At 35.0% G+C, this 12,845-nt stretch overlaps 2 protein-coding genes across 8 annotated transcripts in view; one reads left to right on the top strand and one right to left on the bottom strand.

Annotated features, from left to right (window-relative positions):
- The window catches only part of Arhgap6 (Rho GTPase activating protein 6), a 451,538-nt gene that overhangs the window by 324,121 nt on the left and 114,572 nt on the right, over positions 1–12,845 (top strand). The window lies entirely within an intron of this gene.
- Positions 1,785–6,071, bottom strand: Amelx (amelogenin X-linked). The gene is made up of 5 exons (XM_026395172.1): positions 6,018–6,071; positions 4,004–4,051; positions 2,688–2,729; positions 2,552–2,596; positions 1,785–2,279 (listed from the first exon to the last, which is right to left on the bottom strand). Exons 1-5 carry the CDS (start codon positions 6,069–6,071, stop codon positions 1,785–1,787), a joined length of 684 nt encoding a protein of 227 aa, XP_026250957.1.

Below are 12,845 nucleotides of genomic sequence, written 5' to 3' on the forward strand. Positions count from 1 at the left end.
TATTTTCTCTCAGGTGACATGAAAATTCAATTCAACACAAAAACATGAATGATTTTTAAAACATTTTATTGTCCACTAATGATACTTATTTTTAGTTACAGAATTTGCTAAGTAATTGTAGGCACAAATCATTGAGTTCTTGTGTCATTTCTAAAAGCAACTGAAGAATCTAATTCAGTTCTGCGATTTTCTGATCTTTTTAATCCTGGGAAAAAATACCAAAAGAAACAATTAAATAATTTACTAACATTTCTAGTGAGTATTATTTGCAGTAACATGTATGTTTTAAGTTTTGTTCAAAAAATGTACAACCATTGAGTTAACTATAATTTCCTAAGTTTCTTTCTTATCTAATTGTCATTAGATATTAGGTCCCTAACTTCACAACACTTAAAGCCTATAAATAACAATTGCTACAATTCATCAAGTACTTCCTGCCTGCCAGGCTTTGAGCACATCACTTTATTTCTAATTCTAAACGGGAAGAAACTGAATTTTAAAGATTTTGAACTCCCTGCCAAAATCACCTTTCTGTAAATAGCTTTAGCAAGGCATGAGCTCATAATAAAGTCAATGATGTTAATTATTAATAAAGAGATAAATGTATTTCTTATTTTTAAAATATTTTGTTTTAGTTGTAGTTGGACACAATACCTTTATTTTGTTTTTATGTGGTTCTAGGGATTAAATCCAGCACCCCACACATGCTCTAGACAAGCGTTCTACCACTGAGCCACAACCTCAGCCCTGATAAATGTATTTTCTATGCAAACCAAGAATATATTTTAATTAATGGTAGGCACCAGATTATTCAATCCTGGTTAATTTTCAAAAATTTTTCCTATTCTTTTCCATAAATATGCTCACACCTGTGAAGCCATGTATGACATATTATAATTGTTTATTAGGAAACTATGGCATTTATATTTGAAAAGATATTTTTAAATTATCTGCTTTCATTTCTTACTCCCATTTTAAATAAGGGAAAACACCCATAAACTTGAAATAATTTGTACAATACCACCTCCTCTTTGAGGGCAAAACCAGAAATGGAGCCCAGGTGCCCTGGCTCCCCATCCAGGTCATTTCCACCTCACTCCTTTTGCTTCTCAGTAGCAAACCATCAATTGCATTTATAAATTAGAGTCATATTTGGATACATATACATGACAGAATCACATAATCTCATAGGGCTTATAGAAATGATAAGGATTGTTATAATGACTATCCCCATTTGTTTGAAAGAGCTTCAATGGAAGAACATTTAGTGCTAAACTGTGACAACTTCTTTCTAAAAGCTTAATCTGTAGAGTTTCAGCTCTAATAAAAGAATATAATTGTGTATTTTAGCCTCACTCAAGTTAGATGTCTACTTTAGACAGGTAACCTTCCTTTAGGTCTTTAAAGAGAGCTCCTATTGACCTTTTGTACCTTGTTCAAATATTGGTACCTTCTGACTCCCCAAAATTATTCCTTTTTTATATAATTTAGCCTATTCTAGGTAGTCAAATCTTTGAAATATAAAAACTGATATTTTTTATTATTACTCTCAAAAGTAAAGGGTTTCAGTACTATATATTCTGGTAAGAATTAAATAATTTCAGAATTTAAACCCACCAGAAAAGATATGATCTTAGTTACTTAGTCATATATATAAACTGATTTATAATATAAAGTTACAAAACATGCTTGTTACTACAGCTTTATATCCAGAGTTGTTTGAGAATTTAAAACTGCACAATTCTGTTGTGCCATTTTTCCCCAGGATTTGTCTCTTAGCGGCTTCAGTGTATACTCACCACTTCTTCCCGCTTGGTCTTGTCTGTTGCTGGCCAAGCTTCCAGAGGCAAATCAGGAAGAAGGGGGGGCAGCTGCATGGGGAACATCGGAGGCAGATGTGGCTGTGGTGGCAGGGGATGCAGGGAGTGCAGAGGTGGTTGGGGCTGGACGGGCTGCATGGGCTGCATGGGCTGCATGGGCTGCATGGGCTGCATGGGCTGGTGAGACTGTGGCTGAATGGACTGGGGCTGGAAGGGCTGCTGGAAGGGCTGCTGGGCAGGTGGAGGGAGGTTTGGCTGGTGGTGTTGGTTTGGAGTCATGGAGTGGTGGCCAGGAACGGGCATCATTGGCTGCTGGGGGGCCACGGGCTGTTGAGCTGGCACCACTGGGATGTGGTGATGAGGCTGAAGGGTGTGACTCGGGGTATGCTGTTGAGACAGCACAGGGATGATTTGGTGGTGCAGCCATCCACCCATGGGTTCGTAACCATAGGAAGGATACTGGTGAGAAACAGAGAGTCAGGTTTACCATTGGCTCAGTTGACTTCCAACTGGAGAAGTAGCAATGATTTCTTTGTCATTATGACCATATGAATATTTTAGTCATTTTTCCTTTGCAAGAATTTTCAACTATGTACACAGATATGACCTTTTACAAACTAAAATTCTCATTAGTGTCTGTATGTGGAGTAGACATGATATTTTGCTTAATAATGGAATTTAAATGCATACCTAAATATTTTAAGGGAATAAAGAACAAAATATCTACATACCGGCTGCCTTATCATGTTCTGGTACCACTTGAAAGGGGTAATCACCTTAAAAGAAAGAGATATTAGAATACATTTGATTTAATTTAGCTTCATCCAACATGTAAACTCACTAATGCAGTATGAAATATAGACTCACTAATGCAGTCCTGTCAGTATTGATAGCCTTAGAATGTGATTTCTACAAAAGAAAGAAGAAGGTAAACATTTGTCTGGTGCTTTCTATGTGTCAGGCACTGTGTTACATGCATCTCACACATTTTTCATGTTTTCTCACATGTTTTGAGGCAAGTATCATCACACTCATTTTTGTGGACAAGATCATGAATCCTTAAAGATGTTCATTAGCTTGACTGCATTTGCAAAAGTAGTAATTGTGTTTAATTCTACAGCAAGAGAATAACAAGCAAAAAAATTATGACATCATAATGTGATATAGCATTAATTTAATTATTTTTATTTGATGACAGACACAGTGGAATTAAAGGAGGTGGAAACACTGTCATTCTTGAGACACATGTTTACTGGTCAAATATGTCAATCACTTAAGGTTTATCAGAAAACCTTGCCTCAAATTCTTACTAACATTTTTCTTCAGCTTGTATGTGTAAATAGACTCATAGATTGTAACCTCAACCTATGAGACAAGTAAGAGTTTCATCCCTTTCTGAAAAGTATATACTTGGCTAAACTCAGATTTTGGGCTCCTTCATTTAAAAATTGGTAAAATTTAAAATTACTATTTTTTATTTTGTTCTAATTAGTTATTAATCTTTGTCAAGTTACATGTGATATAGCACTTTTCATATCCACTAACTAATCTCTCCTCCAAACAGTATTTTGAAGTGTGGTTATCATTATTTCTAATCTGCAGATGAGTAAAACATTTTCAGAGAGAAAATGATTTACCAAAGATTATGGACTTAGTATGGGCTTGGGAATAAACCTAACCCAATTTCTAGAACTCTTATGCTTCCATTACTCTGCAGAGTCTCTCATGTAGATATCACTAAGTCACTTATCTTTCAGTAAAGCCAACGAGACACACACATGGTGTGTGAACCTCTTAGAATCATGAATTCTTTTGAGCTAGAAGGGATCTTAAATAACATCTTACCCAATCCCCACATTTTATGAGATGGGATAAAACAAGGATGTTTAAGCAGAGTTCACTTTCTTTCCTATTATGGAGCCTCCCTAAGTGGTAGTTCATGGTGGATAAAATTATTGCCATATTTAAGAGGAGATACTGAGTCTGAGTGGCCAAATGGGAGGGTGCTGAGACAATGCAGGCTTAAGGCCATCTGCCAGGGCTTAAACTGGGAAGCTAGTAGAGGGAACTGAAAAAGTGGGACCATTTGAGAAACATTTTGAAGAATCAACACACTAGTCTTTATTGAGCTCAGCACATTTGTAACTCAAACAGTGGTCAAAATTAGTAAATAGAAAAATTACCTCATAGCTGAAGTTGATATAACCAGGGTGCCCAGGATGAGGTGGTAGCTTTTATAGGAAGGGGAAAGGAGAATAGAAAGAGAGAATGAGAGGAAGAGAGAAAGAGAGAGAGAGAGAGAGAGAGAGAGAGAGAGAGAGAGAGAGAGAGAGGGAGGGAGGGAGGGAGGGGAGGAGAGAGGGAGAGAGAGAGGAAAAGAGGAGAAAGGAACAGATTAAGTCAATATTGTTCACATTAAGGGAGACTGAAGATACTTTTTAAAAAAATCTATATAGTGCAGAATATATTTGAGATCTACTTTTACTTCAAACATGTATACTGTGTAGGAGGAGTCTTCTTGTTTTAAAGAGGTCCAAAACAACTAAATGACTTTCTCCAGGGCTATAGTCTTATAGTGGGAGACCTGGAAATAGAAGCCAGCATACATTTATTCTCCAGTGATCAGACAAGCCCATCCACCCCATGTTGTCAAGGAATCCTATCCTATCCCATCCACCAATTTACTCTTTGAGGAAACACTCCTTGTTGGGGAGAGGTATGTTTTGTAACACAATTTAAAAATACCAAGGTGAAAAGAATGGTCTCACAAAAGGTTGCTTATATATCAGGTTATTAAGTGCTTAAGTATCAGAAGGATTCCTCATACTTAGCAGGCAAAATAAATAAATAACACATACACCCTAACAAAAGGAACAACTAAGTGGGAATTTTTAATGAATGTGAGAACAAGATGGCTGCAATAAAATAGAAATATCCTGAATCCCTCCCCTGGATAATGAAAGCCTTGATTTATGATGTTTAGGCCAATCCTTTTTATTATTCTATCAATGGATTTATGGCAGAAATTTGAATGTGCAAATTAATGAGCAACCTGAATAATTATCTAAACCAGGACTGTCTGTTCTTTCTGAAGTGGGAGTCAAGTCACTTATGCCTGCCTCATGGCATTGTGGATGGCCCTGGTGTACAGAAGAGAGGAGAGAGCATGATGAAGAAACTCTCTCAGACATGGGGCTAATTAAGAGTTGACTATTCTATTTTTTTAAATGCTTGTATTTTATAAGAGGAGTTATTCACTCTCATTGTGAGTATAGTTAATTTAGTCAGGTAACTGCATTTCCTATACTGTCTTGATATAAGCCCTCTAGGAGTGCAGGTGTTGAATCATGGAGTGGAAAGGGGGCTGAATTTGTAAGGCAGGGGTCCCTCAAGGGGCTAGGAATTGCCACAATGCAGGATTTCAGGAAGGCAGAGCACAGAATCTTGGTCTAATGGGTAAGAAAGGAAGAGAGGAGGCAGGTATGCAAGCTTACTGGCTTCTGGTTGTATCAACTGCTCTTTATGCCACCAAAAGGCATTGCCTTTATGTGACCTAAGCTCTCTGCCCTTAAGTACCTGTGTCTACAGAGTGGATCAGATTCCCTAGTCTTTGGTTCATTAGAATCTAAAACATACCAATATGTTTTGGGCATAGGTAGGACAACAAAGCCAAACCACCTACTTAGCAGATGTGCCCAAAAGGGTGAGGCTTCTGAGAACAGGGAAATGGTTCAAAGACAGGAATTCCTAACACAGAAATTTTACCCATTCCAGGGTAACAGCAGTGGTATTTGGAGGGCAAGAAGAGATTGGAAAACTTGTGAGAAATTGGTTTTAGAGAGTTTTGTATTATTTTCCTAAGGATGATGAAATATTTTCTCTGGAAACCTTTCAAGGGTCCCTTCACAAGATTCCTCCACGTAGAGATGGACAGTGATATTTACAAGTTGTTTCAACAGAACCTCTTGGGAGTAATTCTTAAAATGCAGCATCCTGGGCCCCACCCCAGCTGTACTGAATCAGAACCTTTGGTGGAGGTGTTTGGTAATATACTTAAAAAGAAAACAACTCCTTAAGGTTTTATTCAACACAGAGACATTTAAGTATGTATGTTCTTATACTGTTTTAAACCCTGAAATTTACAAACTATGGGAAAAATTTTTATTTCTAAGCTTATTCAAGGGGTATTTTACTCACAGGCATAGCGAAGGCTGCTCCCAGGAGGCAGGCAAACAAAATCCAAGTCCCCATTTCTTGATGGTTCTGAAATGTTAACAACATCTTTTCTTAACTCTTCTCAAATGTGAACATAATTAATGTTCCATAAAACATACATAATCTACATTAATATGTTGATAATAAGAAGGATGGGGCAATTTTTGTGAGGTGACTTCATTCATATGCAATTTCAAGTTATCAGTCCATATTATTTTCTGCAGTCACAATAGTTATAAAAATATACTTTAAAATGAGGCTGAGAGCTTAACAAGTTATATGTTATAAATATTCTAAAAGATTGGTCAGTTGTCAAAGTGCACAATGTTTTATACTTTTAGAACAAGAAGCCACAGAAATATTTTTGTACAGTTTACCTGGGCATTGCTACTGTTAAAAACAAAGACTAATTACTTGAGAAGCTATTAAGTAATTTTCCAAAATAGATTAAGAAGGGAGTGAGATGTTCCAAATGTTCCCATCTATAGAACTTCAGGCAAGTTCAACTTCAGTGAAGTTCAAGACCTTTGAATTTCAGAGATGGAGTTAAAGATGTGATTGAACAAAAAAGAGAAGACAGCACTACTATTCTGAGATTCTTTACTGAATTTTGAATGATTTTTGCCTAAAAGATTCCATCTTCAGTCAATAACATCTTTTTGTTTGACACTGCACTGTCAGGCTATCCTCAAATATTCACATTGTTTTGTCACACAAATTATTGACAGGCTTGGAAAATTGTCAGAAGAAAAATTTTGATGTTTATGTGGAAAGAACATATCACATGTAATAATGCTGACTATGAAAAGTATGCTGAAGTTTTCTACCTCCTAAATCTGTTTTTAATATTTGAGTTAATATGAAAAAAACATTCTGTTGATGATTACACTTTATAAAAATTAAATAAAATGGTTTTTGAAGAAGTGACTCACAGCCTGAGAGAACATTATTTTTATTTTAATTGATAAGCAATTAAAGTAAACATTTTGTTGAAAAATATGTACTCAAAAAAGAACTTTGGGATTCTGGAATTTAAAATTTAATACATACATACAAACACTTTACTGCATTATAAAGCAAAATGATTCATCTAAATAAATCAGGGCCTAATTTAATTATGGTCCAACTGAAGAAGTAACTAACTATTGATGGCATAAAGTATTAGAAATGTAGAATATATTTGCATTGAAACATAAAATTCAGAAAAAGGCACAATAAAATATATCAAATTATGAATAAAATCCACATACCTTTGAATGTATTCTGGTAAGTTTCTGTCTGAAACTCAGGGATGCTTGATCCTTTAGATTTCTTCCAACTACAAGTCCAATATATATCATTCATGGCATCTAGAACAACCAATCAGGCTTCTGAATGAAAAAAGTGTTGAGTATAACTAAAAATCTCCATATCATGAATTTTTAGAAGCTGTGATCAACATTGAGGCTGTATGTTGTGATTAGTGCATGTAGAGTCTTTCATTACAGGCAATAATAGGTTTAGGAGGGGAAAAGTTTCATCAGGTTGTTTTGAAGTCAGCAAATTAGTTGACAGCACATGCTGATATATTCAAATTTAGTTTTAAGAAGTATTATACCATTGTCTATTTTGCCATTCTAGCAAACAACATTATTCTTTAAAAAAAAAAAAAGTAGATGGTTGAGTTTCCCTAGTGTAATCACAATGGCCACAAGGGTTGTCCAGCCTTTTCAGATCAGGATACATTGATTCAAACCCCCATACTGGTAAAAACCCAAAACTGTCCCCTGTATGTCTCTGAGGGATCATAATTTCATGATCATCAGTGCTCTACTGCTGTCCTTTAAGATATTTTCATTGTTCCCTGTGGCTACTCCTTTATCACCACTCTAAAGTGTACCAAAACAGGGAACAAAGTCCCTTCTTCTGGGCCCATCATGAAACCTATTTGCTATCCAAGCAATCATGACCTCAAGGTTGTTACTGTAGCAAAACTTATACTAACAGAAAGTACAAAGAAAGAGACATAGTATATGCCAGACAGCACACTTAAAATGTATTTCAATGCTTACAAAAATATATCACAGGGAATATTTTCCTTTCTCCCCTACTCCAAAAAGAAACTTGATCTTTCTCTGTATGGCATCCTACCTTTGCCCACACCAGTTTCACTTTCTTTTTTTTTTTTAATTTTCATTGTTGGTTGTTCAAAACATTACATAGTTCTTGACATATCATATTTCACACATTTGATTCAAGTGGGTTATGAACTCCCATTTTTACCCCGTATACAGATTGCAGAATCACATCGGTTACACATCCACTTTTTTACATACTGCCATACTAGTGTCTGTTGTATTCTGCTGCCTTTCCTATCCTCTACTATCCCCCCTCCCCTCCCCTCCCCTCCCATCTTCTCTCTCTACCCCATCTACTGTAATTCATTTCTCTCTCTTGTTTTTTTTCCCTTTCCCCTCACTTCCTCTTGTATGTAATTTTGTATAACAATGAGGGTCTCTCAGTTCCACTTTCTCATGTTGGCAAACAACAATAACAAAGGCTGGATAGGATGTCCCATTGTTGGAGGAAATGAGAAACTTCCCAATGTTCAGCTGAAAAACTAAAGAGAAATCTACAGTATGACCCAGAAATCCTATGTCTGGGTATATTTCCAAAAGAAATGAAATCAGCATACCAAAGAGATACCTACCCATGACAATATTTACTGAGGCACTATTTATAAGAGCTTTATAAAATCAGACTTGGTACCCATTGATGGGTGAGTAGATAAAAAAAATGTGGTACTCGTAGTACACAATGGAATATTATTCAGTCACAAAGAATAAAATCCTGTCATTTGCAGCAAAATGTATGGAAATAGAGGATATGATGTTAAGGTAAATAAGCCAGACAAAGACAGAAAATGCTGCCTGTTCTCTCTCCAATGTGGAAACTGAAACAGTTGGTCTGAATGTAACATAGTGATTAGAATCTAGGAAAGGTGGGGAGAGGAGGAATAAGGGAAGATGGGATACCAAATACCAAAGCACAATTAAATAGAAAATTAAGTTCTTATGTTTCACAGAACAGGGGGATGGCTGTAGTTAACATTAATCTATTTTATGAAAATCTGGATGAGAGGAGCATGAAGCCTCCAAGCATGAAGAAGTGATAAGGAGATGGAAATGCTAATTACCTGGACTTGATTAGTGTATGTTGTATTCATATGTTAAAACATTACACTTTACCCCAAATATATACAATTCATAGATGATAATAAAATATAATTAATCCCACCCATTATGTATAATTATAATATGCCAATAAAAATATAGAGAAAAGAAAATAATAAAATATAAAATGTACTGAAGTTTTGAAGAAAATACAAAGTTTTAATTGATATTTTTCTGTAAGCAAGTATTTCATTTATGTATAAGCTGACTTTATAAAAGACAACAGATTCACTAGATCAACTACTTATTTTGTTACATGAAGGCTATAACATTTTCAGAGGACTTTTGTTTTTATTTCTCTTGCTTTTTGAAGCTAAATATTTCTTTTATTTGTTAAAAATGAAACTTAAGCATAAAATATTTTCTTCTATGGCAATGTCTCTGAGGCAAATACAATCAAATGGTCCCAGAATGTGTCTTTATTTACTTGTGCATTCTTTTGGTGTGTGTGTGTGTGTGTGTGTGTGTGTGTGTGTGTGTGTGTGTTGAACACCTATGAATTTCAGACTGTTGGTATTACAATAGGGAACAAATGATATGTGAATTTCTTACTGTTCCTAAAAGCTCTTCTCCAAAATGATAAGTGTATAAACACCCTTGTGAATTATAATTGAGTTCTTTTGCCATTTTTTTGTAATTGTTATTCTTTTTCTCGGATGCAGCACATCACATTTTGCTATACCCAGGATGTTTATGCTTGCAACTTCTCCCCTTCTAATTTACCATTTCTAATTTACAGTGTGCTGAAAAACTACATGCCCAAGCTTGTTAGAAGCATGTGTTCAGTACAAATAAAGAAATGTTGTAGGTGAGCAGGGCCTGCTCACGTGGCTCACCTGTGAGAAAAGTGCAAGAATTTCACTTTAATGGCATTGAATTTTACTTCTTGGATCTTACCAGCATTTGAAGTATATCTTTGGAGAAGTCCACTATTATGAGATCTACAAGTCTTTCTTGTCATCTGTAGGAGCTCACCTCTTGAGTCTTCTATTAGGGCAGGCCCAGGATTGTCCAATATTGACCAATATTCTGGAATAATTTCAAGAATAGGTATTCTTATGTAACTGGAGTCAAACTTGGCTTTTAAATGTTTCTGCAGATATTTAAAAAATGTTATTCTCTTGGATTCTTTTTAAATTGAGATGGTGTGGGAATTGTGCCATCTTCAGAACTTAGGTACTTTGCCACTAATTGATTCTGATAAAATTTCAGACTTTGGCCATATTGCAACCCTTGGAAGTTATGAATTGTGTCTTATACCTCCTTGGGAGCTCTTTTGTACCTGGAAAAAAAATCTCTCATACAAAGTAATCTCTGGACAATTAATTGGTTAAAATGCACAAAAGTTATCCATGACATATAGAAAATGTTCTTAGTTGATGTGAAGTCTTCATAGACAAAGAAATCATGTAGTGATATATATGGGTCATTGAATAGCTGAGATGAAAAAGAATGGTCTCCCTTCTATAAAATCCTTTCTCCCACCCTCCCTCTTCTATCAATTTGAGCATATATTCACCAAAATATTAACCATAGTTATCTAAGACACTCATTCCTGAAAGTCTCTGGGTAACTCAGATTTTATTTTATTTTTTAAAAAATCTTTGAATACAATAAATTCAGGGAAAGTGCAAGAAATTTGGGTTATAATATTCTCTCATTCATGTTCAGCAAGAGTGAGGAGGGGTAATGCTAGATATTCCATAGACCTTGGGTTTACTTAATATACTTTCTTAGGATTTAGACAATACATGTCTAAATTTTAGGGAAAATAAAAGTCAAATATAAAATCCAAGACAAAAAGCACAATATTTTTTTTAAAGTGAGAAAGCCCTTTTGGATTGCAAGTAGGTAATATCTTAATAATATAAACATTCACAGGAAGAATTCACACAGCTTGTAATTTGAAAGGTCTGTAGGCATTTGCTAACTATCTGGTGTAGCAACTTTCAATAAGGGAAATTATATGCACATGGATAGTGTGTTGTTTGAGTTATAATTAACTGGCAACTGTCGGGAGTGAAAATGTTACATCCATGTTAATAGAGGCAGCACAGTAATGTAAAAACAAGCATTTTTCCTGTTTATTTAACAAAATAAACCAGAGTAAATTGCACTTTCCTACTGGGGTTCAACAGACACATAAACAGATCAGTACTTTCTAAATAAAAACAACATGATATGGTGGAAAGAACTTGGTCTTTGTTAGAGGACAGCCTAGGGCAGAAGTGTGGTTGGGACATTGACCCATGATGACTTAGCTTAGCTACTTGACTCCTTTATATAGTTACCATAATGCCTGAAAACTGGGAAAGTATCAATAGTAGACTGCTACTGACGTTATTCAGTATGAATTTTGATTCTTAAATATGATCCAATATTAAAAGTGATGATTTATTAATTTCTGGAGGAGGAGGATAAGAAAATTCAAGAAATAAAAGGAAATAACTCATCAGTCAAAGGGTTGGAAATTATTACAATCATGATTTGATATATAAGGTTTTCTTTTCTTCTTTTGTTCTTGGACAGAAAAATCTTATTATCTGCTTTAGTAACATATATTTATCTTTCATGGAGCTGCCTACACAAATGTAAAATGTCAGAATACTATTTTCCTATGATCTTCAATACTACAGGGAAAAAGACATCCATAGTAGGACCTCAGTGCCAGCAATGTCACCAGTTCTTATTGTGTTGTCATTCCTGCTGCCCATTCTGGCTATTATTTCTGCTAATGGCCTCTCTATCATGGACAGAGCACCAAATAGATTTCCAGCTGGTAGCTTCTTCAACACTTCCTTGAACTATATAAAATTCAGTGATAGAAGTTAAGAATATTTCCAAACTTCTATTTTAAAAAAATCACATCATGATAAATGTATTGTCTAAATCTTAAACTAATATACTGAGAAATGAAATAAACCAGGCATAAGACGAGAAGATAACTTAGTTCTAGTCTAGTGAGTATTTATAATATCCAAGTCTAGGACACACATAGATACCACAATATTTATATGGATATTAATCAGCCATAAAAAGGAATGGATTATTGATGTGTGGGAAAACCTTGAAAATATTGCTCTAAGTTAAGGAATATATGTAGAGTCATTTATGTTATATATTACAGGCATTCTACTTGTAGGAGATGCCTGTAGTAACAAATGTATAGAGACAGAAAGTACATTCTTTGTTCCCAGGGATTGGAGAAGGGGGAAATAAGGAATGGCTCCTAATGAGCATAGGATTTCTATTTGGGGTGATGAAATATTCTGGAATTAGAAAAAAGTGATGGTTGTACAACATTGTAAATATACTAAAAGCCACTCAATCATACACTGTAAAAATGGTGAATTTGATATGTAAATTTTATCTCAATTTTTAAAAAGACACATACCAAAATGCATATATGGCATGTTCTCAGCCCCCAAGAAGCTTATAGTCTTTATACAATTATGTAAAACATAGATACACAAAATGGTGGTGCAGAATAATAGTATGAGAGTTCCCTCACTATGATAAAATTAATGATGATGACAACTATGAAAATTATGAAGTTAACTTTAATTAAGTGCTAGACACTAAGCATTTTACATACTTA

The sequence above is a fragment of the Urocitellus parryii genome, chromosome X (genome assembly GCF_045843805.1).
Source record: "Urocitellus parryii isolate mUroPar1 chromosome X, mUroPar1.hap1, whole genome shotgun sequence".
Taxonomy (NCBI): domain Eukaryota; kingdom Metazoa; phylum Chordata; class Mammalia; order Rodentia; family Sciuridae; genus Urocitellus; species Urocitellus parryii.

Bases quoted from the DNA above. Each gene is read 5' to 3' on its own strand.
- Amelx (XM_026395172.1), bottom strand. From the start codon at position 6,071: ATGGGGACTTGGATTTTGTTTGCCTGCCTCCTGGGAGCAGCCTTCGCT. The intron at 4,052-6,017 runs GTGAGTAAAATA...TTCCTATAAAAG, and splicing joins GAGCAGCCTTCGCTATGCCT to CTACCACCTCATCCTGGGCA. The intron at 2,597-2,687 runs GTGAGTCTATAT...CTTTCTTTTAAG, and splicing joins ATACTGACAGGACTGCATTA to GTGATTACCCCTTTCAAGTG.